The 22,250-nt window shown below is 42.8% G+C and overlaps 1 protein-coding gene across 1 annotated transcript in view; it reads right to left on the reverse strand.

The window, feature by feature from the left end:
- Positions 1 to 22,250, reverse strand: part of NOC3L (NOC3 like DNA replication regulator) — a 433,719-nt gene that overhangs the window by 383,647 nt on the left and 27,822 nt on the right. Inside the window, exons 3-4 of the mRNA XM_069239851.1 lie at positions 15,426 to 15,552; positions 14,758 to 14,915 (exon numbers count right to left, since the gene is read on the reverse strand). Of these exons, the coding sequence (XP_069095952.1) occupies positions 14,758 to 14,915; positions 15,426 to 15,552 (285 nt within the window). The remainder of the gene's footprint in view (positions 1 to 14,757; positions 14,916 to 15,425; positions 15,553 to 22,250) is intronic.

The following is a 22,250-nucleotide window of genomic DNA, read 5'->3' on the forward strand; positions in this document are numbered from 1 at the left end:
TTCCAGGAAATGTGAGTTCCAAACCACAAAGCAAATGCTATGCAACGGACGGAATGCATTCCCAGGGAGGCTTTCTGAATGTCCCCAAGATGTCCTGTCTGGTAGGCTTCCACCTAATAAGGTGGGCACCTAAAAATTTGACGATGGGCCCCTAAGACTCCCACATCTCACCACTTTTGATAGGTCTTGACTAAATGCCGACCCCAGATAGGTAGCCCCCACGCTGCAGGAGTCTTTGTTACGTTTCTGGTTAGGTAGCTTTGTCGTGGGTTCATTTTCACACCTTGCTTGGGCACATACATGTTGGCTTAACTTAGGCCTGCGGCCTATGCCCTTTTATCCAGATATTCATAATTTCCTTTATTCATTTTATTTATTGTAGTTAGCCTGCATTTCAGCAAGGATGTTTTATTTTTCCTAATCAGCTGTGATTCTGCAAAAGCGTTTTTTGTGCACAATATTTTACCATGGACTTCTGCCCAAGGCTAACAAGAACAGTAAGGTAATCCATCCAGTATTGTCGCCACAAGGGTACATAACAATGCAACACTTAGGCACATGCCCTCAACAGGCCTACGTCACAAAACAGAAACATGTTTCTTATAAAAACATCATACAGGCCAGGGAAAGGGGGGGGGGGGGGGGGGGGGGGGGCAGGTAATTCCGGCTAGGATATCTATCCACACTGTGTGCCATTTCACGGCTGACCTCAGCCCTGTCTTTACAACCAGCCAAAGAGATGGCAGGCAGACTCCTGTTCTCAGGTAATGGGGTAGGTGCTCCTCTCATGAATACGTACAGAGTGGGTTATCACCGCTATGCTCCCGCTAGAAGTTAGGGCTTACATAGGGTTCCTATGTACATGTTTATTCAAATATGCTTAGGTTGCTTATTTTCTTTTCATTGATCATAACAATCCTAAACTTACTATGTCTAATTGCCCTAATAATAGCGGCATATATATTTAATCGTAGATTGCACTCTTTTCAATAAACGTATTGAAAACCATCCTGTATCTTTTCTTTGGCCTAGGAGTGTGTACAAGACCTTTGCTGATGAGAGAAAGGGGTAAGATGTGTCAACAATGACTTTCCTGAGAGGTCACCGAGGGCCATGCTTCAGGCTACCAAGAATCGCTTTTGCTTTCTATGTTTGGGTGAGGTGCTGCTAGCTAGCTGAAAGGGTTGGGCCGACAGCTGCCAAGACGGTATGGGAGTGACTCAATCACCCACAAGTGGTGGTGCTGCCGCCCCGAATCCAGCAGTCTCATTTCAATAACTATAGTCCTACGACAGCTTCTCGCCGTAACCTTTTTAGATATTAACAACATACAGAATAAACCACATTCTGGAGACATTTTGGATGGGAGCTCATTTCAATGAACCACTCACTGTTCAGAGGACTTTCTCTATTATGTGGCCAATGCCAGCCAACAGAAGAATGCGGAAAGTGATGCGTAGTTTGTGGCTACTTTACAATGGGGAGAAGTCCTTAGCCTACCACACTGATGCAGGCTCCGACCAGTAAAATAGGTAATCAAAGTCTGTGTATCCTGAAACAGTTTAACAGCGGATTGCAGCCATTAAAGCAAGTATCTTAAATTGTGTTGCCGATGCCGATTACAGATCAGAAGAGATTTGTTATGTTTGGGCAGAAGGGGCTACCCATGTGTTTGGTATCCATCAATGCTGTTCCCTACCCTCTTTCTTCTCGACTATTAATGGGCCTGCCAACATTGTGACTTAACAGAGCATATGTAAGTGGTGGGCTGTAATGGGCGTGTGTTTTTGAGCATGAAGCTGTACGTGTATTAGCTAATAAAACGCTGTTCACGCATCAAAACTGTGCAACTTGTCATTCGTAGGCCTCAATGTAACACTGGCCGATGAGGAAAGGACACAGAAGTGACAGACTGAAGGAAACATGCTCATTCACCTGCAAGGGCGGCAAGCTGTAAGCACCGCAAGAGGGCGCTCCAACACAAGCAGTAGGAGGCACAGGAGGCCGTGCACAAAGATGGAGGGGAAACCCTTTAACATTGGATGGCAGATACACTTCTCAGTTAACCAACCGCTCAGACACCAATCGCACAGAGAAAACATTAACAAGGTTGTATTTGATGCACACCAAGTAAGAATACTCAACTTTTCATACAAAACTGGCACCCGACCTGTTAAAGGAGGTTGCACGCTATAGCGCCTACTTTATGTTATCAGGCCCTCTGTCAGGGCAGGCCCCAAAATGGAATCTACGGACGGTGAGACCTGTAGTTTGCGGCAACCAGAGTAGATGAGGAAAATAAACAACCACTTACGCTGCAGAAGGAGCCGAGATCTATAAACTGTCGAAAACTGCAATGAGGCAGGCCCCCCTCACACCTATGACACACTTGTGGCAGCTATCAACACGTATTTGGAGCCGTTAGTGAATCCTGACAACGGACATTTTGTATTTTGCCAGACGAAGCAAGTAACTGGTGAGTCCACAGACGTTCTACACACGCCTTAAAGGGCTAGCAAGTACAGGTGCTTTTGCAGATGAGCTAGAATAAATAAAAGCAAAAATATTTCAAGGGTGTGAGTCACCCAAGCTACGCAAACAAATTCAACAATACCTCACATTTAGTATATTCCTTAATTGACATCCTCGCGTTGGGACAGTCCAAACAGCTGTCCAGAGAGGTGTCACATATGGAAGCAGCCCTAAACAAGACCATGGTAACGGAGGAGTTATAAGGTGGTGAAAGTGGCCAGAGATGAAGAAAAAGGGCACTGGAAACAGTTAACATTCAGGGTAGTGTAGGAGCTGCAGCAGTATGAGGCAACATCCAGGAGAATATCAGGCAGTGGGAAAGAAGTGAGTGGCCTGCGGGAAACGCAATCATTTTGCCGCACAACTCTAAGATCTACATAAGAGCTGTATCTCTCGACATGCATGACAACACCAAGGTGGTAATACATCTGGAGCACGCCTGCATCCGAAAAGGCCAAATCAGGCATCAGCCATGATATGCAAGTTCCTGGTTGGCCCAGTGCTTAATATGCAAACAAAAATGTGCGAGCACTGAATACTGACACAGGGTAATTGTATTGCTACATGCAGGTGAACAGTGGTACAGTGTAAGGGCAATGAAATATACGATGGACCATTGGTCTCTGCTTCCATTTTACATTGGATCACGACTCCATTTTGTCGAGTCTGGTTCTGTGCGTGAAGCACTGTTCTGTGTTTTTCTACAAGCTTCTGCAAGCGGCAGAGAGGGGTGTTTTTCTTCTCAACTTCGCTCCATCTCCCTGGTACGGAGGGCGCTATTTACATTTCACGAGCTATCAGTTAGAACAGGGGGATGCACCTGTACTCAAGGAGGAATGAAAGCTTCACCTTGGAGCCCTCTTCTGGGAACCTGGCCCATTCCGAGGAGACGTCTCGAAGGGTGAACAAAGTACCGCTGATTGCACAATTTATAAAGGAGGGGGTCTTTTTCTAGAAAAGACTCCTGGGTGTTAGTAAATACTATAAAGGTCAGGAGCCCTTATGGACGAGTTGAGGAACTGTCTTATGGTTTGGACGCAACACCAGGAGGACTGATTGTCCGAAACGTGGCTCCCTGCGCCTGTTGATTTGGGTTCCCCGGCTTGGTTTCGGTGAAGCCTTTCAATTTATAAGCATATTGTGTGTGTGTGTGTAATATGCACTTATTCTTGCAGCTATTTTCATGCTATTTATCATGATATCACAGAGTGTTTATATTCTCCAGTTATTCTCATGTTATTTTTCATGATATGTTACTGTGGTCAGTTTTGCTATATGAGAACTTGCCCCATAAATAAACTTGACTATTCTACTTATTAAGGTGTTTGAGAGTGATTGTTTCACATTGTGCCCTAAACTATCCTGAAGTGCATAGTTCTGTTATTCTGAAGAGTGAAGTAACACAGTAATCTTGGAGCCATCTCGGTCCTCATTAATCCATTTACAGCCACTTCCTGCCCCTTCCGCTCTCTCCTGCAGCTTTCTGTTTTCCCCTTTGTGACACTTTTTCGTTTTTCTCTTCCTCAGTCTTTTCCATGTCTGTCTTTTGCTCGCAGTACATGCTTGAGGCAGCAGAATAAGTGCCGGCCCTAAAAAATAAGTCACTGGGAACAACAAGCATAAATTAAGCACTGGGTTGGCCACAATCCTGTGACATCAGTAACTGACAAGAGGGCATCAGTCAATGTGATGGTTAGGAGCGTATCTGACAAGCTAAAAGCCCTTGCACAGTGGGAACCCACACATGTCAGAGTGTGTGCATATGATCATAAAAAACTGCTGCCACTAGCAGGAGTTCTCGCAAGGGACCATGAACACGAAGAACAGAGGTAGACAGCCAAGATATACGTCACCCAACAAGGGCAGGAATGATGTTCAGCTGCCAAACTGCACAAGACCTACATTTGATACAGTTTGCCTTCCATGTCCAGCATGACATGCTGAACTAGAAGCACTACTGGACAGTTTCTCAAGATTGTTCCAAGGGATAGGGTGCCTCAAAGGATTAAAAGTTTGTCTCCACATTGACCTAACAGTTTAGCCAGTGGCTATGCGGCACATAAGTGTGACTTTCAACCTCCGACCGAAAGTGGAGGAGGAGCTTAAGAAACTAGAGGAGGCTGATATAACAGAAGTAGTAAAAGGACCCACGCTGTGCGTTTTGCCTAGAGAAGTAACAAAAAAGCTCAAGTAGCCGGAGGAGCTGTGTCTCTGTGTAGATATGAGGCTTCTGAACATTGCCATCAAAAGAGAATGCCACCTCACTCCCACAGTTGATAATATTGTATTGAAGCTCAGTGGAGCGTGCTGGTTCTGTAAATCTGACCTGCGCTTGAAGCATCGTGAAATTATGCTAGCTCCGGAGTAGAGGTATATCACCACTTTCTCGACATATGGAGCTGCAATAGTATAAGTGTTTGAACTTCTGCATCTCCATTGCAGTGGAGGTGTTCCACAATATTATTTACGAGATTCTACCTGGTCTGCCTGGTGTGCTCAATGTGAGTGATGATATCTTGACCTATGCTGTCATTCTACATGAACACTTTGCAGTTAAAGAAAGTGTTACAGAGACTTCACAACGGTGGTCTGGCTTTGCACTGGGCCAAGTGTGAATTCCTAAAAAAAAAAAAACGTTTTCAGCTTTTTCTTTGGCTATCAGTTTTTGTTCGAGGAGGTTGGGGGGTTGGCTTTCAAACCTGGAGCGTGAGAGACATAAAAGCTGTTGTGGCCTAGACATCGATAACGGAGGTGCAGACCTTCTTAAACACAGTAAATTATTGTGGCAGGTTTGTTAGTAATTTCAATGCTCACAGCCCCTTTGAGAGACGTGCTGAAAAGGGACCCGATGTGGGCCTGGAGTGCTGAGCAAGCATAAGGGCTCCGTTTCATTAATGAGGCCCTGTCGGTTGACACCACAATGATGTATTTTTACCCTGCATGACCGACTGGAGGTGTCAGTTCATGCTAATCTCATTGGGATGGGTGCTATCCTGTCCCAACAGCAGACGGATGGAAAATGGGCCCGATAACATACGCGAGTTGAGCACTTACTTCGGTACAGGAATGCGACTCGCAGATTGAATGTGAAATGTTGGCAGTACTTTGGGGCTGTCGGCATCACCATGTGTATTGATACTGTTTTGGTGTACACCAACCACAAGCCTCTGAACCTGTTGCTTAAAGGGTCCCCCTCTAAACCACTGCTATGTATTGAAATGTGGATGTTGCAACTTCAAGAATACTCTTTTAACCTACCTCCGCTACTGGCCGGGGTGCAAAATCCAGCAGACTACTTATCGCGACTTTCACAGGAAGCCACATTTGAGGTTGGCACGGAATTTCAGACAACTGAAAAATGTGTGAGTCTGGTAAATATAGAGGGCGAGACCTATCCCTGTGTCGGTTAATGCCATTGTGGAAGCTACCCGAAAGGATGAGTGTCTCCAAGTGACCATTGCTGCTCTACAGTTAAGATAGTGAGAGAGTCTGAACTAGCATGTCTCACTGGACGCCTGAAGCTCAGCAAATCTTGAGGTCTCTCTGCAATGTGCAGCAGCAGCTGGCAGCCTCTGAGGAGGGTTGTTTTTTGAAGGGGGACCGGTTGGTAATCTATCATGGCCTAGCACACAAGGTTATTCTCCTGGCTCATGGCAGAGGGGAATGTGTCAATGGGTTGTGCGAACCACAAGTAGTCTTAGAAACAAGGTATGGTTTCCCAAGATAAGCAAAGAAGTAGATTTTGTGGTCAAAGAGTGTGCCATGTGTCAGAATACTGGAGTGGCATACCAGCTGCCACAGGTGATAATCCAAGATATTCCCCAACAGCCATGGGCGAAGGCCTTTGCTAATTTATGGTAGTCTTGAGGATGGGAGACACATGATGGTCATGATTACAGATTTTTCCAAATATCCAGATGTCGAAATTGTGAACAGCATGGCAGCAAACAAGGTCATCCCGAACATTGAGAAAATACGAGCAGACCAATCCAAGATGTGGCGTCCCACCATGTGACCTGGACTAACACCTCTTTGGACACTTCTGATGTTGCACTCAGGCGCTGCCAGCACAATAATGCCATGATACGGAAGTAGCGTGCTTTCTCATCTTTCTTCTAAGTGTGAGATCTGGTGTTCGTACAAGATTAAAGTCCTGGGAGCAACTTCCAGATCTCTTTGAGCCTCAGCCATAGAAAGTTGTGCATATTAAAGGCATGATGGTGTCAGCCAATAAACATCATAAGACTGCGACTAGAAACGTGGATCATTTCAAAACGTTTCTGCAAGAGGTGGTCCAGTAGTCCAAGACTGATCCAGCTGGGGACATAGGAGTCAGCGATGATGCATGAGGCCAGTAAACCCTCTGTTCCGATGGAGGTGTGGCTTCTAGTTTACCCTGCAGGGAGGACGAAGTGGCTGAGCCTTTGGAGGAATCCATGACCAGAGAGGAGGGTAAAGGGGAAGGCCAGCAACATCCCCAGTACCATTTAAAGAGGAACCTGCAGGATGCATCCTGAATGTGTGGCTGTTTGTTGTGGAGTGGCTGTTTCCGATAAATGTTGCTATGTCCTGTCCGATTGCAGGTGCACGCGAATGTGAGGCCATTTTGGCTTTTTGTGTGGGGTCCATCTTTGTGCTGTGACATTTGTTTTACTATGGTTTCTATTGTGGTTTGGGTGGAATGTTGACAATAAATCAGTAGGAATTTGGTATGTATGGACGGCGGAACGATGTCTGTGCCATGTTCATGTATCACAGCTGTGTGATATGCCATTCCTAGGCCTCAATGTAACCGTGATTATGGGGGCCGAGCAGTAATTTTATTTACTGCCTCATGTAAGAGATGCTAACTCCACAAAAAAATGCAAGGACAACAGCTATATATATATATATATATATATATATATAAAAAAAACACCAAAAGTAAACATTGCACTCTTGTGAACTTCAATGTCTAAATAGCTTTAATTGAAAATAATCCTCCACCAACACGTTTCAGCCGTTATGGACTTGCTCACGGTGTCAAGTCTGTCAATAATTTCAATTACACTGCCTTTTATCCCCCTCCGGGAATTCTGGTATTCGTAATTATTATTACATGCAAAACCTTGAGTGAAGCATCATTTCCGACTTTGTATATTTACCAAGGCGCAATCCGTGTGTCGGTTAATGCCATTGTGGAAGCTACCCGAAAGGATGAGTGTCTCCAAGTGACCATTGCTGCTCTACAGTTAAGATAGTGAGAGAGTCTGAACTAGCATGTCTCACTGGACGCCTGAAGCTCAGCAAATCTTGAGGTCTCTCTGCAATGTGCAGCAGCAGCTGGCAGCCTCTGAGGAGGGTTGTTTTTTGAAGGGGGACCGGTTGGTAATCTATCATGGCCTAGCACACAAGGTTATTCTCCTGGCTCATGGCAGAGGGGAATGTGTCAATGGGTTGTGCGAACCACAAGTAGTCTTAGAAACAAGGTATGGTTTCCCAAGATAAGCAAAGAAGTAGATTTTGTGGTCAAAGAGTGTGCCATGTGTCAGAATACTGGAGTGGCATACCAGCTGCCACAGGTGATAATCCAAGATATTCCCCAACAGCCATGGGCGAAGGCCTTTGCTAATTTATGGTAGTCTTGAGGATGGGAGACACATGATGGTCATGATTACAGATTTTTCCAAATATCCAGATGTCGAAATTGTGAACAGCATGGCAGCAAACAAGGTCATCCCGAACATTGAGAAAATACGAGCAGACCAATCCAAGATGTGGCGTCCCACCATGTGACCTGGACTAACACCTCTTTGGACACTTCTGATGTTGCACTCAGGCGCTGCCAGCACAATAATGCCATGATACGGAAGTAGCGTGCTTTCTCATCTTTCTTCTAAGTGTGAGATCTGGTGTTCGTACAAGATTGAAGTCCTGGGAGCAAATTCCAGATCTCTTTGAGCCTCAGCCATAGAAAGTTGTGCATATTAAAGGCATGATGGTGTCAGCCAATAAACATCATAAGACTGCGACTAGAAACGTGGATCATTTCAAAACGTTTCTGCAAGAGGTGGTCCAGTAGTCCAAGACTGATCCAGCTGGGGACATAGGAGTCAGCGATGATGCATGAGGCCAGTAAACCCTCTGTTCCGATGGAGGTGTGGCTTCTAGTTTACCCTGCAGGGAGGACGAAGTGGCTGAGCCTTTGGAGGAATCCATGACCAGAGAGGAGGGTAAAGGGGAAGGCCAGCAACATCCCCAGTACCATTTAAAGAGGAACCTGCAGGATGCATCCTGAATGTGTGGCTGTTTGGTGTGGAGTGGCTGTTTCCGATAAATGTTGCTATGTCCTGTCCGATTGCAGGTGCACGCGAATGTGAGGCCATTTTGGCTTTTTGTGTGGGGTCCATCTTTGTGCTGTGACATTTGTTTTACTATGGTTTCTATTGTGGTTTGGGTGGAATGTTGACAATAAATCAGTAGGAATTTGGTATGTATGGACGGCGGAACGATGTCTGTGCCATGTTCATGTATCACAGCTGTGTGATATGCCATTCCTAGGCCTCAATGTAACCGTGATTATGGGGGCCGAGCAGTAATTTTATTTACTGCCTCATGTAAGAGATGCTAACTCCACAAAAAAATGCAAGGACAACAGCTATATATATATATATATATATATATATATATATATATATATATATATATATATATATATATATATATATAAAAAAAACACCAAAAGTAAACATTGCACTCTTGTGAACTTCAATGTCTAAATAGCTTTAATTGAAAATAATCCTCCACCAACACGTTTCAGCCGTTATGGACTTGCTCACGGTGTCAAGTCTGTCAATAATTTCAGTTACACTGCCTTTTATCCCCCTCCGGGAATTCTGGTATTCGTAATTATTATTACATGCAAAACCTTGAGTGAAGCATCATTTCCGACTTTGTATATTTACCAAGGCGCAATCCGTGCTCAAATTAGTATTCTGTATATGGACGTCCCTCTCACTAGGTTGCATTTCTTTTAGTATTTACATTTTCTGAATTAGCAGTTCATTATATATTGTAGATAACATTATGCTTTGAGTTCACAAACCCTTACTAGTAAAAGGGTTGCATCGTCACGAAGGGAACGAGTTAGCCAGGGTCATGTACTCACCATTATCATGAGACTACCTAGTGAGAGCGACTCGGGAAGAAGACTGCTTAGTCGAAACGCATTGTTCACCTGTGCACAGAGTAAACTTTAAATTGCTCTTTGTAGTCCTAACAGTGTGCGTGGCTATCAGTATTTGTTGTGAAAGGATTATCGAGGGCTCGGCCAGCACCCTGCCTCGCACCAGCTACTGAGCATGTCGTTTTCTTTGGACCGCTTTGTTTTGGAATAAATAAATATATATATATATATATATAATAATGGTGTGACCAGCAGAGCAGGAGCAGCATTGAACAATCCAGCCTTAAGTGGATTCGGATGCACCAGATGTGGGCAATCTGCACCAAAAAGAGTGGAATTTGGGCTGCTGTTAAAGCATTTAAAGATGGTCAAGGACAGCTGCCTTGAGCTCTGTTGATTAAGGTTAGATTGTTTGGAACTCAGCATGGAGAAAGAAAGAGGCGGTCAAGATGGTGCTTATCATGTTAGAGGAGCAGAAAAGTCAGTGATTGGTGGACTGCTGTGGGTTAAAATAATAAGAAATGTTTTGTGTTAACATTTTTTTTGATTGGCTGCTGGTAATTGTCAATAAAAGAAAGAAGAATAATCCTCGCCTCTCTGTGTTTAATAGAATGTAAAATTATTGATGCAACAGCTAGAATATTTGTATTCAAAACTAAAAGACTGTACAAGCAGCCCCAACACTGAAGCACACTAATTTTCAATTGCGTGTTCACAAATGGTCAGAAAATATTATCATTCACAAGGCAAAAGTCAGTGGTTGATGCAGACTGAACCATTACAGTACGCTGCCTTGGATGGAGGCAGAATGTATAACACTAAGGTAGACCAGAGTGGAACCAAAGAGAGAAAAAAGAGAAAAAAGAGAAAAAAGAGAAAAAAGAGAAAAAAGAGAGTGTGTGTGTGTTTTTTTTTTTTTTCTTTTTTTTTTTTTTTTTAGTACATGATCCTGGCAGACATCCGAGAACAGATTTCAGCAGGAATTATTATAGTACAAATCCTTCCCCCCAGGGCTTATCAAAGGAAGTACCAACACCAAAGGTAATCTGACATTTTATGTGACCGAATACCTGTCTGCATGCTTTAATACAGTGAAATAGCAATTCATTCTTAAACGGATGTTGATTTAACAAAGGATTTTAACAATCAATATGTCACCACTTGAAGCATAATTTATCATAACTTTTCACAATAAAAAAATTAGACCTACGGCAACAGAAATATGTTATCTCCGTAACCACCTGAGACTTGATGAACTGAGCATAAGCTTTCCCACACTGCCACTATCAGGCATACAGTCATAAAATTACATAGTATACAAAAATGCAGTTGGCTCCTAAGAGAGCCTATTAAGGATTACTGCAATACACATTTTCTATCCTCACAGTTTGTTCTTATAGATCACCCACATGAAACCCTTGCCACTATAAAAATCCATGAAATTCCATATAATGAATTACCTGCTTATAGGCATGCTTTTCACAATAAGTAGGTCAGGACGTTTCACAATAAACAAATCAAACTTTAGATATCTGCATGCTTTTCCCCACGAACTTATGAAGCCTTTACCCTTCAACGTTGGCTTTACATTTTACACAGCACTGGCCTATGCATAAACTGATAAACATCATGCATATAGTTATAAAAAGTACAAATATGTACAAAAGTACAGCTTGCAAAACAATATAAAACCCCTACCAACAAGGCCTAACCTGAAACATCACAATGAAACCCAAACAGTTTGACAGAGTGTGAGATCTGGGGTTCGTACAAGATCGAAATCCTGGGAGCAATTTCCAGATCTCCTTTAAGAATCAGCCATGGAAAGTGATGCGTGTTAAAGGCACAATGGTGTCAGCTAGTAGACAACATTAGACCTTGACTAGAAACATGAATCATTTCAAAATGTTTGTGAAAGCGACAGTCCGGAAGTCTGAAACTGCTCTGGCTGGGTTAACTTTAGCAACACAAAAGGATGATGGACGGAATGCTGAACAATGCAAACACTCACCCCCAGTCACAGATCTGGGTTTAATCCATCGTTCTTTTGCTCACCATGCCACCCCAGTTTGGACCCAGCCATGTGCAAATCAGGCTTGACCCTGTTCCTCATGGGAACAGTCCAGCCCGAACTGCCAAGCCAGGTCCTCACTGGACCGGAAACGAGCATCCTGGGACCGGTTTCAGGGTTTCACCCCTCATCAGCCAGGCTAGCTTTAATCCAGTGGCTATCCTGGCTGGGGACATAGATGCTGGAGGACAGGAAAACCTCTGGTCTGATGGAGTGTGTCTTCTAGTTTTCCCCGCAGTGAGTAGGACCTGGCTGTGACCTCAGAGGAGTCAGTGACAAGAGAGGAGGGTAAAGGAGAACGCCAGCAACATCCTCAGTACCACTTAAGGAGGAACCTGAAGCCTTCTGAGATGTCTCAGGACTTCGATGCATACTGAATGTATGACTGGTGGGACCTGTGGCAGTAAACCGTAGTGTGGCTGTTTCCTATAAAAGCTCCTGTGTCCTGTTCGAGAGCGAGTGAATGTGAAGGTGAGGCCATTTTGGATTTTTGTCTGGGGTCTAGGTTTGTGCTAGGACATTTGTTTTGTTTTCTTCAGTGTTTTGGGTGGAATTTTGATTAGTAGGAATCTGGTATGTTTGGGGGAACAGGGCGACCCCCGTGTTTGGTGTCGGTCAATGTTGTTTCCACCCCCACCCCTATATTTTGATTATGTATGGGCTCTCTGGCTCCATGACGTAACAGGGCATATTTAAGTGGTGGGCTGTAAGGGGCAGGGGCCTTAGGCATGAAGCTATAGGTGTGATAATAAAGCCCTGTTCATGCACTACAGTTGTACTGTCCATTCGTGCAGATAACCCACACCAAAACCTTTGCCACTATAGTAATCCGTGAAATTCCATATAACAAAGTTCCAGCCTACATGCATGTTTTTCACATTAAGTACACCAGGACTCTGGCTGTCATAATGTTTCATAATAAACAGATCAAACTTTAGAAATCTGGTATACTTTCTCCAACACATTGATAAAGCCTTTATTCTATAACACTGGCTTTACACTTTACCCAGCACTAGCCAATTCATAAACTGGCAAACATCATGCATACAGTGATAAAACTTACAAATATGTACAAAACTACAGCTTGCAAAACAATATACAACCCCTCTAAACATGGCCTAATGTGAAACATCACAATGAAACCCCCCCAGGGTTTGTCAGAGTTGGTGGCCAGCATCAAAACCCTTGCCTACACTGGTAATCTGGAGAATCCAAGCAACAAAATACCCCTCTGAAGGCTTTAATTGAGCAATATCAATTCACACCTAAATTCTTATCAAATTTAACATATGCTTTTCACAAGTATTATGTCAGGGCTAGTGCCTTTATCATAACATTTCATAATAAACAGATCAGGCCTATAGATCATTGGCTTGCCACCATAATTAACTCAGTCATGCTGCATCAAGTATTAGCTTTGCCACAAGCCAAAATGTGCAATGTATGCAGTCTTTTAAGTACAAGCACACAATTTCGGCCCAATCAAATCCTGTACTCAGGGAGACCGACATGTGACTTGAGCCTAAGGCCCTCTTTCATTAGGACTCTGAAAGATCTTTTTGTGTTGATCATATAAGGTCTAGTGACAACTGTACTGTCAAGCTAGACCTAAAAATCCAAGTTAGGTTAATGACTTCCCTCTACACATCGGTGCTGTTGCCATAGAAAAACACAATAAATTAACTAGCTATCTAAGACACTTCATTAGCATTACAATGACATGCCTGTGACTCAAGCTCAGGCAGCTGAATAAATAAACAAAACCTCAGTGATGTGGAGGGCAAGGGAAGCACACAACTTCTGCCCAAGCAAAAGACGAACTCCTGGCTCTCAAAGTATGGGCAGAGCCAAAGCCCCTCTCCTGGTGATTCTCACATAATTATCTGGTAACAACTGCGCTGTCAAACTAGACCATAAACAGCTTCCTGGTCACTAGCTTGTAAATGGTTTGCTGGTGAAATAAATTGGTGTTTGGAAAAAGACTGAAAGTCTTGTACGTATTTGAGCTTACTCCTTTTACTTATTAGATGACTGTTCAAGGAGTATTACCAGAAGAGGGTTTCGTTTAGTGTATTTACTTTTAGTGTACACTTAGATTGGAACAACTGGATGACACTTATATGCCTTGCACTAAAATATGCATATGTGTTGCATTGTAAGACATGCACACTGCTGCTCAGACTGTATTGTACAGCTCAAAGGAAAGGAGAGGATGGCGTGAACTGACTGATAATGATATATTGGTTGGTCACCACCCAAATTATTTTCCTAATAACTTAGTAGATATAAAGCAAAGAGTCAATGTTTCCACCAAAGTACGTACTACCATCTAGCCTGCTGTGTAAGCATGTCATTGTGGATGTCAGGTCTGGGGGCAGGGGAAGAGATCAAAATGGAGGGAGAGTGAAAAATAGGGGAAAATGAAGTGAAGATAGAAAAAAGCATTTACAATGCAATGGGTCTCGCTTTTGCTCGAGTTAGAGTTGTTACAGCTGCAAATTCCTAACTGGACTTTTCTTGCCGCATAAATTGAAAATGAAAAGTAAAACAGTTGACATAAGTGAGCCAATTCAAGCACCACTGCCACCATGAGCGTGAGTGCCAAGGAGAGACACAAATGGAAAAAGAAGTTTGCTTGCAGTCAAACATATTGGCAATCGTGCAATTATCCATGTAACAGGGTCCATGGTCAAGGCGGTAACAAAACTGCCCCAAGGAGCGGCACACATAAAGCATTCACCAATGATAACAAAGGATGTTTGAAAGGTTTTAAAGTGCTTGCATGCGAGATCTAAAAAGGAGCAGCAGGGAGTGTTTCCAGATTTTCATCCACAAACTGATTTGAATCTTTATCAGCACATAGAAAATATATACATTTAGGAAGCGCTTAGTGCCAGGTCACCGACAGCTGACTCTAAAATGAACCACGATTTATTGAACGTAAAGCTGCCACTTGAACTGCCACCCATTTAGACACCTGGAGATTTACCTGGTTTCTCCATACTCTGAGGAATGATGCCACGCTTATCTTTAATGGGAAGAAGGTGGATGAGGTCTTTTTCTGGCTCCATCTGCATGCGCCGCGGCACCTTTTCATACTTGTCAATCACATTCTCCTGTTTGCGTTTCCTGGCGTGGACAGGTTCACTGTGCAGAAAAAAATACTATTTACAGCCATCAATAACTCAACATCTACATAAAGCTGCAAGACATTCTACATGATTTACGAGTTGTAATGGGAACAAAATTGAAGCTTAAATAAAATGTGATCCTGGCAAATGGCTGGAATTGTTTATTTAAATTAATTAAACGAGACCCAATCTCCTCACCAATCAGCAAAACATGATGGGTAATAGATTACTAAAAACATTTTTGTTGTTTTAAAAGGAAGTACTTTAGGAGGTAAAGCCATATCGGAACCTTTCAGAACCACCCATCAACATAAAACGTCCCTGCAAGATAAGGTAATTTGCCTTTTCTGCGAAAGGCCTAAGGTTTTACAGTTTAGTGCAAAAAAAAGTGCTGCATGTGCCTCCAAAAAGGATTGCAGTTTACTTCAGAAAGCAATTTGTTAACCCCCAAAGCAACAAAAAAAACGTCCACACGCTCCAATTGCAATACAAAACACTCCAAAATGTCTTCAATAAGTACACTGACCTGGACGAAAGGTCTCTAGTTAAAAACGATGCTCTACGAGCCATATCTTTCATCATTTCCAGGTCATCGTCTTCAATCATGTCCAGGGGTAGGGCTTCTTCCTCCATTTCGTCTTCATCATCTTCAGCTAAATAACAAAACAAGGAGGTAGTCAGCTACCTTCAGCAGGGATGAAAAACACCGAAGAGATGGTAATGACAAAAATATGAGTCGGACCATGCGGGCGGCCGCAAACTTTGCTCCCCTAAACAACAGTACCTTGTGGAAAGACACCGACCCCCTTACAATAACTTGCTAATTTAAACCAAGTAATAGCTATGAGGATCCGGTCGTCCCTCGTCAAATAAAGCAGAGAAACCCCAATAAAATGGGGATATACGCTCCCATTGACCACAAATTTCAAATGGGTAGTAAACCCGGAAAAGAAATAGAACTCGTACTTCGCATCCCTCCTTGTGGGCTACACACATTACTGGGAAAGCTGTTTGGAGGACAACATAGGTGCCAGAAAGCGCAAGGTGTAATGAGGCGCTTGCCCAGTTGTACCATTGCCAAAGGAGAATGCGCACACGTGCACATCCAAATAAAATCACAGCAGTGAGAGTTTGTTATTCCCAAATCTAGTATGTAACCAGGGGATCTAAATTCTCATGATCATGTAATAACAACCAGCAAAGGGGAATTCAATTATTGGGAAAAATACGAAAATACTAACATTACGACAATGGGGCGATTACTATCCTACCTCAGTTCGCATAAGATCTGCTGTGTGAAGTAAAAACTTCCCGCACGCCTTAGCATGGCCCACATGAGGGGGCTGCAGGATCGTCAGGGGACTAGCAGAAGCGCAGTAGCTGGCCCTGCCCCTGTCACAGAGAAGACCAGGTTATGTAGTGTTCTGCCTGGTTAATGTGATGTCCCAGCATCTTTGGCGAGCCGACTGTCGCTGTGTGCAGATGCTTGTGAACACATCCCTGGAGTGTCCTGGGCTCGGTGTCCCAGCGCCCCGTTCCTAAGCAGCCGCTATGACGAACTCGTATTGTGACGTGACCTGCACAAGAGCACAGTCTAGAAGCTGTTAATGACAGGGATTCCGATTGTTACTAGGTTAATGTGCAGCTGGTGTAAGGTATATCATGGCGTTATGAAATTATGCTCAAAAAGATTTTGTAGGCCACGGACACTTAGACCCGAAATACTGCTAGTGAGGTACTACACCCTACGCAGTAAGGCGGTACACCTTACCCTACAGTTAATATATTACTATGACGTCCTATGTAAAACCCTTCACCAAGGTACACTGAGCCTGCACTTCTCATGCTTCGTTGGCTTATGTCTAGGTCGTCCGATTGCAGCACAACACTACATTCTTCCACAAATAGCCCATAGCTTACTGTGCTAAAGATGCACCTCACGAGGAGTCACGACAAGACTCTCACAAGTCTGCGCGCTCTTGATTTCTCGTTCTTAGAGGGCCCTGCCTAGCCACGGGGGATCAAGTCTCGCCTGGAGTGAGATCTAGACTGGCTTGGATGTGGTTGGCCACCTCTGTAATGGAACAACAAACTACAGAGAGCAATGTCAGTAATTCAAGCATTCCACCCATTAAATGTATTTCTTGCACAAATATCAGAAACTCAGAAAGTGTTGTTAATATCTACACCTACGAGTTTTGGGTAATAAATAACTCGCATATTGTGCTTTCTGAAAGTGCAGATGAAAGTTTTTGGCAATCGAGTTTGCTTTGCTAAACGCCAGTGTATTTAAGTTAAAAAATAGGGATAATTAGAAAGTGGTCGAGGGTTTTCTACTTCTGAATTTAGACACTGCAAGCCTCACTTGCCCCTCAGCAGTGATGGGCTGCCGCAACAGACACGGTAGTGTGTTTACAATGGCAATGTACAGGATTAACTAAGCACAGCGCCATTAACTCTCAGAGATATCATATCACTCAATATGGAAATCCAACACCAGGAGCTCTGGCTAAGGATTACAGGCAAAAGTGAGCATTTTGTAATAAATATTTATGCACTTGAAAAGCTACTGGGGTGCTAAGTTGCAAAGGATAAGTTTGCCTTTTTGCATTTTTCAATAAAACATCAATGGGGTTGACTTTTCATTTCAAACGTCGTTTTATAACCATACATCAGCCTGTGGGAATGAGAAATTTTATGCCCCACAACAAAACCTCATTTTAAGTAGGGGATTGGCGTTGAGTTCCGCTGGCGGAGTTAACAGAGTTTTTCACACTCGGAGCGCAGAGTTTGGCAAAAAACTTTGCTAGCCCTGGAGCAGAGCAGAGCTTACCGGCGTGTGGCTCAGGGAAACTGGGTTGCACTTTGCGTTTGCACTGAAACAGGCAAGAAGACCCCTACCTGAGGCTCTGCTTTCTGCCAGTCAGCGAGGAGCTTCTGCTGCAGAGGTTACTGCTGCAAGATGCTACTGAGGGGCTGCACCGGTACCGGCTCCGGTTCCAGCCCCTCCCTCCGTGAGCTCCGCCCACCCCTGGTTTTAAGTATTTGTACATTCTTAGTTGGAAGTTCTGAGTAAAATGTTACTTACACTGTAACAATATTTCAATTTTCTGTGCAATATAAATTCCACACGGAAGTACCAAATGTTCTCATGCGAGTGGTTTCAACTGCAGAACTAACAAGCATTTGCAATGCAACAGGTCTCGCATTTGCTTGAGTTAGAGCTATTGGCGTTGTAAATTCATAACTGGAATTTTCTTGCCACATAAGTTGGGCAACCCTGCCTCATAATTTGGTCTTTTCCTGCCACATAATTCCAGTGGCCCTGCATATAACTAAAGCACTTCCATTTTCCTTCTTCCTCTATCTGCAGCCAAAAATGAAAATGTTGTCATTTAGCATCCTAATTTAAATCTGCCATGCTAATTCCAATAGAATACCACTTTGACCACCTCACCATCAGAGTAGATAGCTGGCTAACACAATTCCCAAAGAAAAGACACAAGAAAGCCACGGAGGAGTAACAAGAGAAATAAACTAGAAGGGTCATTCAAATATATCAAGAGTGTTCAAACAGTCAAAGTGTAATAAGGATGTTAAGTTGGTCTGAATCATAGTCATATTTGCAATAAGTAGAGATTAATAAAACATATACAATTATTATGTAAACCCAATAAAAACTCTTCATCAGAAATAAACTTTTGGCATTAGATTGTAATGCTCAGAACAGCCCCTAGAGGACACCACAATGAAAATAGCATTTGTAGGAAACATGGTCATGTAACCATATAGTTAGCCCCTATAGGGCATAATGACATGAAAAGAAAATGTCAGAAAGTAATGCACTGTAACCATATATTTAGCCCGTAGAGGGCATAGCTCATTACACATTTTTAGGGCTAGAAGGCCTACTGCAATGACAATACAAAAAAGGCCTTTAAAACACAAACTACTCCCAGCTGTAAAACAAAAGTCACAACCATGAGAGCACTAAAAAAAGACACTAAATGGTGGGAGGGGGTTAATATTTCAGGGTCCCCACTAACCTAGTGTAGGGACCCAGAGATGATGTAGACAGAAAGAGCACGTTGTGCTGTATGTTTTGAAGGTGGTCCCACTGCCCTAGGACTGAGGCTGAGTTATGAGCAAAAATGTTTTGTATAAGAAATGCCCTGCAAAGCATTATGAGGTGAGTTTCTGTGCTGCAAATATTGTACTACATTGATATGTTGACTGGAATGCTTAGAGCAACCCTTAGAGGACTCCACAATGAAAACAGCATTTGTAAGAAACATGGTCATATATTTAGCCCCTCTAAGGCTAACCACATGAAAAGAAAACAGCAGAAACTAATGTAGCGTGACCGTATATTTAGCCCGTGGAGGGCATAGCACATTAAACATTTTTGGGGCTAGAAGGCCTACTGCAATGACAATACAAACAAGGCCTTTAAAACACAAACTACTCCCAGCTGTAAAACAATAGTTCCAGCCATGAGAGAGATTAAAAAGACACAATGGTGGAAGGGACTATTATTTTGGGGTCGGCTCTCCAGCTGTGTCGGGAGAGCCGCTATGAGCATTTCTGTGTTTTTTCACATAAAGCATTTATCAATTACAAGTGTTTTTTGTGAAAGCTATGGAGCGTGAAGGGAGAGTCAAAAGAAATGACTCGGATTAGGTAACAGTGTGAACAATGTGACCAGCGCTTCAATACCACCAATAGAGTTCACGGTGTTCTGCGCTGTGAGTGCCATGGCCGCCATGGAGCACAAAGGGGAGAGACAAAAGAAAAAAATAGTTTGCCCACGCTGAAGTATATCGGCAGTCGTGCAATAATCCATGTAAAAGGTTCAGTCCGCAAGACGGTAAGAAACCCGCCTCAAGGCGAGACAAACGTAAAGCATTACCAATGACATCAATTAATTTTTGAAAGACAAGCCCACAAACGAGTGAAAGTGATGGGCGTGGTTAAAAGCGCACAGAATACTTACAACAGGTCGAAAAGCACTTGCCCTAAAATGTATGTGAATAGTTTTATGACTTTCTATGAGGTGATCAACCCTCATAAATAAATATATACCGATTATTAACAGTACTTATACGCGTTACCTTCTGAGCACTTTATTTCCGTTACACTTGGTACCTATGTTACTTTACTATGTCATCCACAGATGTGATTTCAAAAAATTAATTTAATCTTCCGTTATACACTTGATTTAATTTCAAAGTCCAATTTATTATGGAAGAACTGAACTGGGCATCATGTGTTTGGGACCATCTTTTAACTATGAAATACAGCTATTAGCTATGGGACTGTCACTGAATGGAATCCACATGTGTGGTCTTGCAGAACTGTCCCGAAATGCTCTCACACTATACACTACACTGCACTCTGAATATAAAATGGTTATACTGCAATCATTTCTTATTTGTACACTAAAATGTGACAGATCTCTATTCATGAATCAAACTTTAAGACATGCAGTAACAGGCTTTGCTCTGCTTTCTCCCTCCACAGGCTGATATAATTAGGCAGACTCCAGGTGTGGAAACTGAAGATGGTCATGTCTGCTGCCAGAGGCCAATCAAAGCCTTGGGATGTAGGCAGGGATCACATGTAAGGAAGTGACCACCAGCAAAGATAGAGGCCAGACGAAAGGGTGAGCAAACTCTCCTTAGGGGCCCCTGGTGCGATGTAAGGCCTTATTACAGTCCTTTGATGACCCAAATAAAGTCTGCGTCAGACTGGAGGCTTGTGTTATGATGTAAACGTTCATTAATTCTATCACCGGCTAAAAACAACAAACCTTTAAGCTAAGCTATCCTTTTTAGAACAAGGTAAGGGAGGAAGTAGACGTTATAACAAGAATCACAAAACAACACACTCCACCAGCTCCTCATGTAACAGAATCTGTAAACCAATATGCAGTGACATGCAACTCTGGTGCCAACCGCTTGTTTTCAGTAACATTTTTAGATGTAATTTATTTCATTTAATTAAATTGCCTAAGCTTTGCTTTCATCTGGTGAGGCCTGAGATAATGTGATACAGGTCTGAGACTTGGGAAGTCTTGAGGAAATAAGCTCAGCAGAGAGTGAGGAGACGAGCGAGTGGGTGAATGACTGAGTGGGCAGGTGGAGTTAATAGGGTGGTAGACAACTGAGCTGGTAGACGTGTTTAGCGGTGGTTGGAAGATGGGCGAATAGGTATAAACAAGAGTAAATCGGGGGATAAGTCGGGGTAAATATTGGGTTGAAGACGAGTAGGTGGATGGATCAGGAAGTAACCAGATGAATGTGCGAGTAGATGAATGAGTAAGTGAATGAAAGAGTGGACAAATAACTGGATGAGTGAGATAGTGGAAGAGTAAGTTGCAATGCAATCCAATGAGAAATAAGGAGAGATGTATATTGGTTGGCAATGTGAGTGTGAATGGATGAGCTTCATAAGATGCTGCTGAGAGAGCGTAGCTTATATAATCTATATTAACATACATGTTTATGAATTAATGTGTGATGCTGCCGCATAGAAACTGTAATTTTTACTTAAACGTGCACCTGAAATGTGACCACGGGGAGTGGCCACCAATGTATACGTAAGACTAATAATGATGATTAAAATGTTATGTATCAATGTATCGAATAAGTTTATGCTAATTAGCAATAATTGTGTTATTGAATTTGCGCTGAAATCCTTATAGGCCTTAAGTTAGCATGAGTCAAAGCTTAGCTGCTTGGCTCTCATATTAAATGTATTTTTCCTATCTTGCAGTGTGCTGACTCACAAAGGACACGACCTTTATTTTTTTCTTCAAAACTAGAAGACGAATGTAACCATGCTAGATCTGTTCCCATGCATTTTTCCTTGCTTGTAGAATAATGTTAAAACAAAATGAAACAGTGTAGATTAATGTAATGTACAAGGTCATTCAAACCAGTGAAGACAATGGAGCTAATGACCAAAAGATGTGCAAAGAATTACAAAAAGATGAAATCATGCCACCTCTGAAGATAACGAACAGGAGAACCAATCAGAGACTTGTAAAATAATATGGGGTGAAGAGTTAGGTGACCTAATGTGTTTTCTGATAGGTTAAAGATAGTGGGGTATAACAAAAAAATAAAGTAATCAAATCAAACTTTTGATAAAAAATTAGCCCTGGGCGTTCAATGTGCACGGTGAGGCTTCTCTGTCACGTACCTTATTGATTGTGTGACGACACTAGGGCCAGACATTCGATTCCCAGACTTGTTGTCCAGCACTTATTTGAAGATTAGCAATTTCTTCCCAAAGCAATTGCTTTCATTTCAATAACGGAAATGAATTCTTTAAAAAATGGATATGGATT

The sequence above is a fragment of the Pleurodeles waltl genome, chromosome 6 (assembly GCF_031143425.1).
Source record: "Pleurodeles waltl isolate 20211129_DDA chromosome 6, aPleWal1.hap1.20221129, whole genome shotgun sequence".
Lineage (NCBI taxonomy): Eukaryota > Metazoa > Chordata > Amphibia > Caudata > Salamandridae > Pleurodeles > Pleurodeles waltl.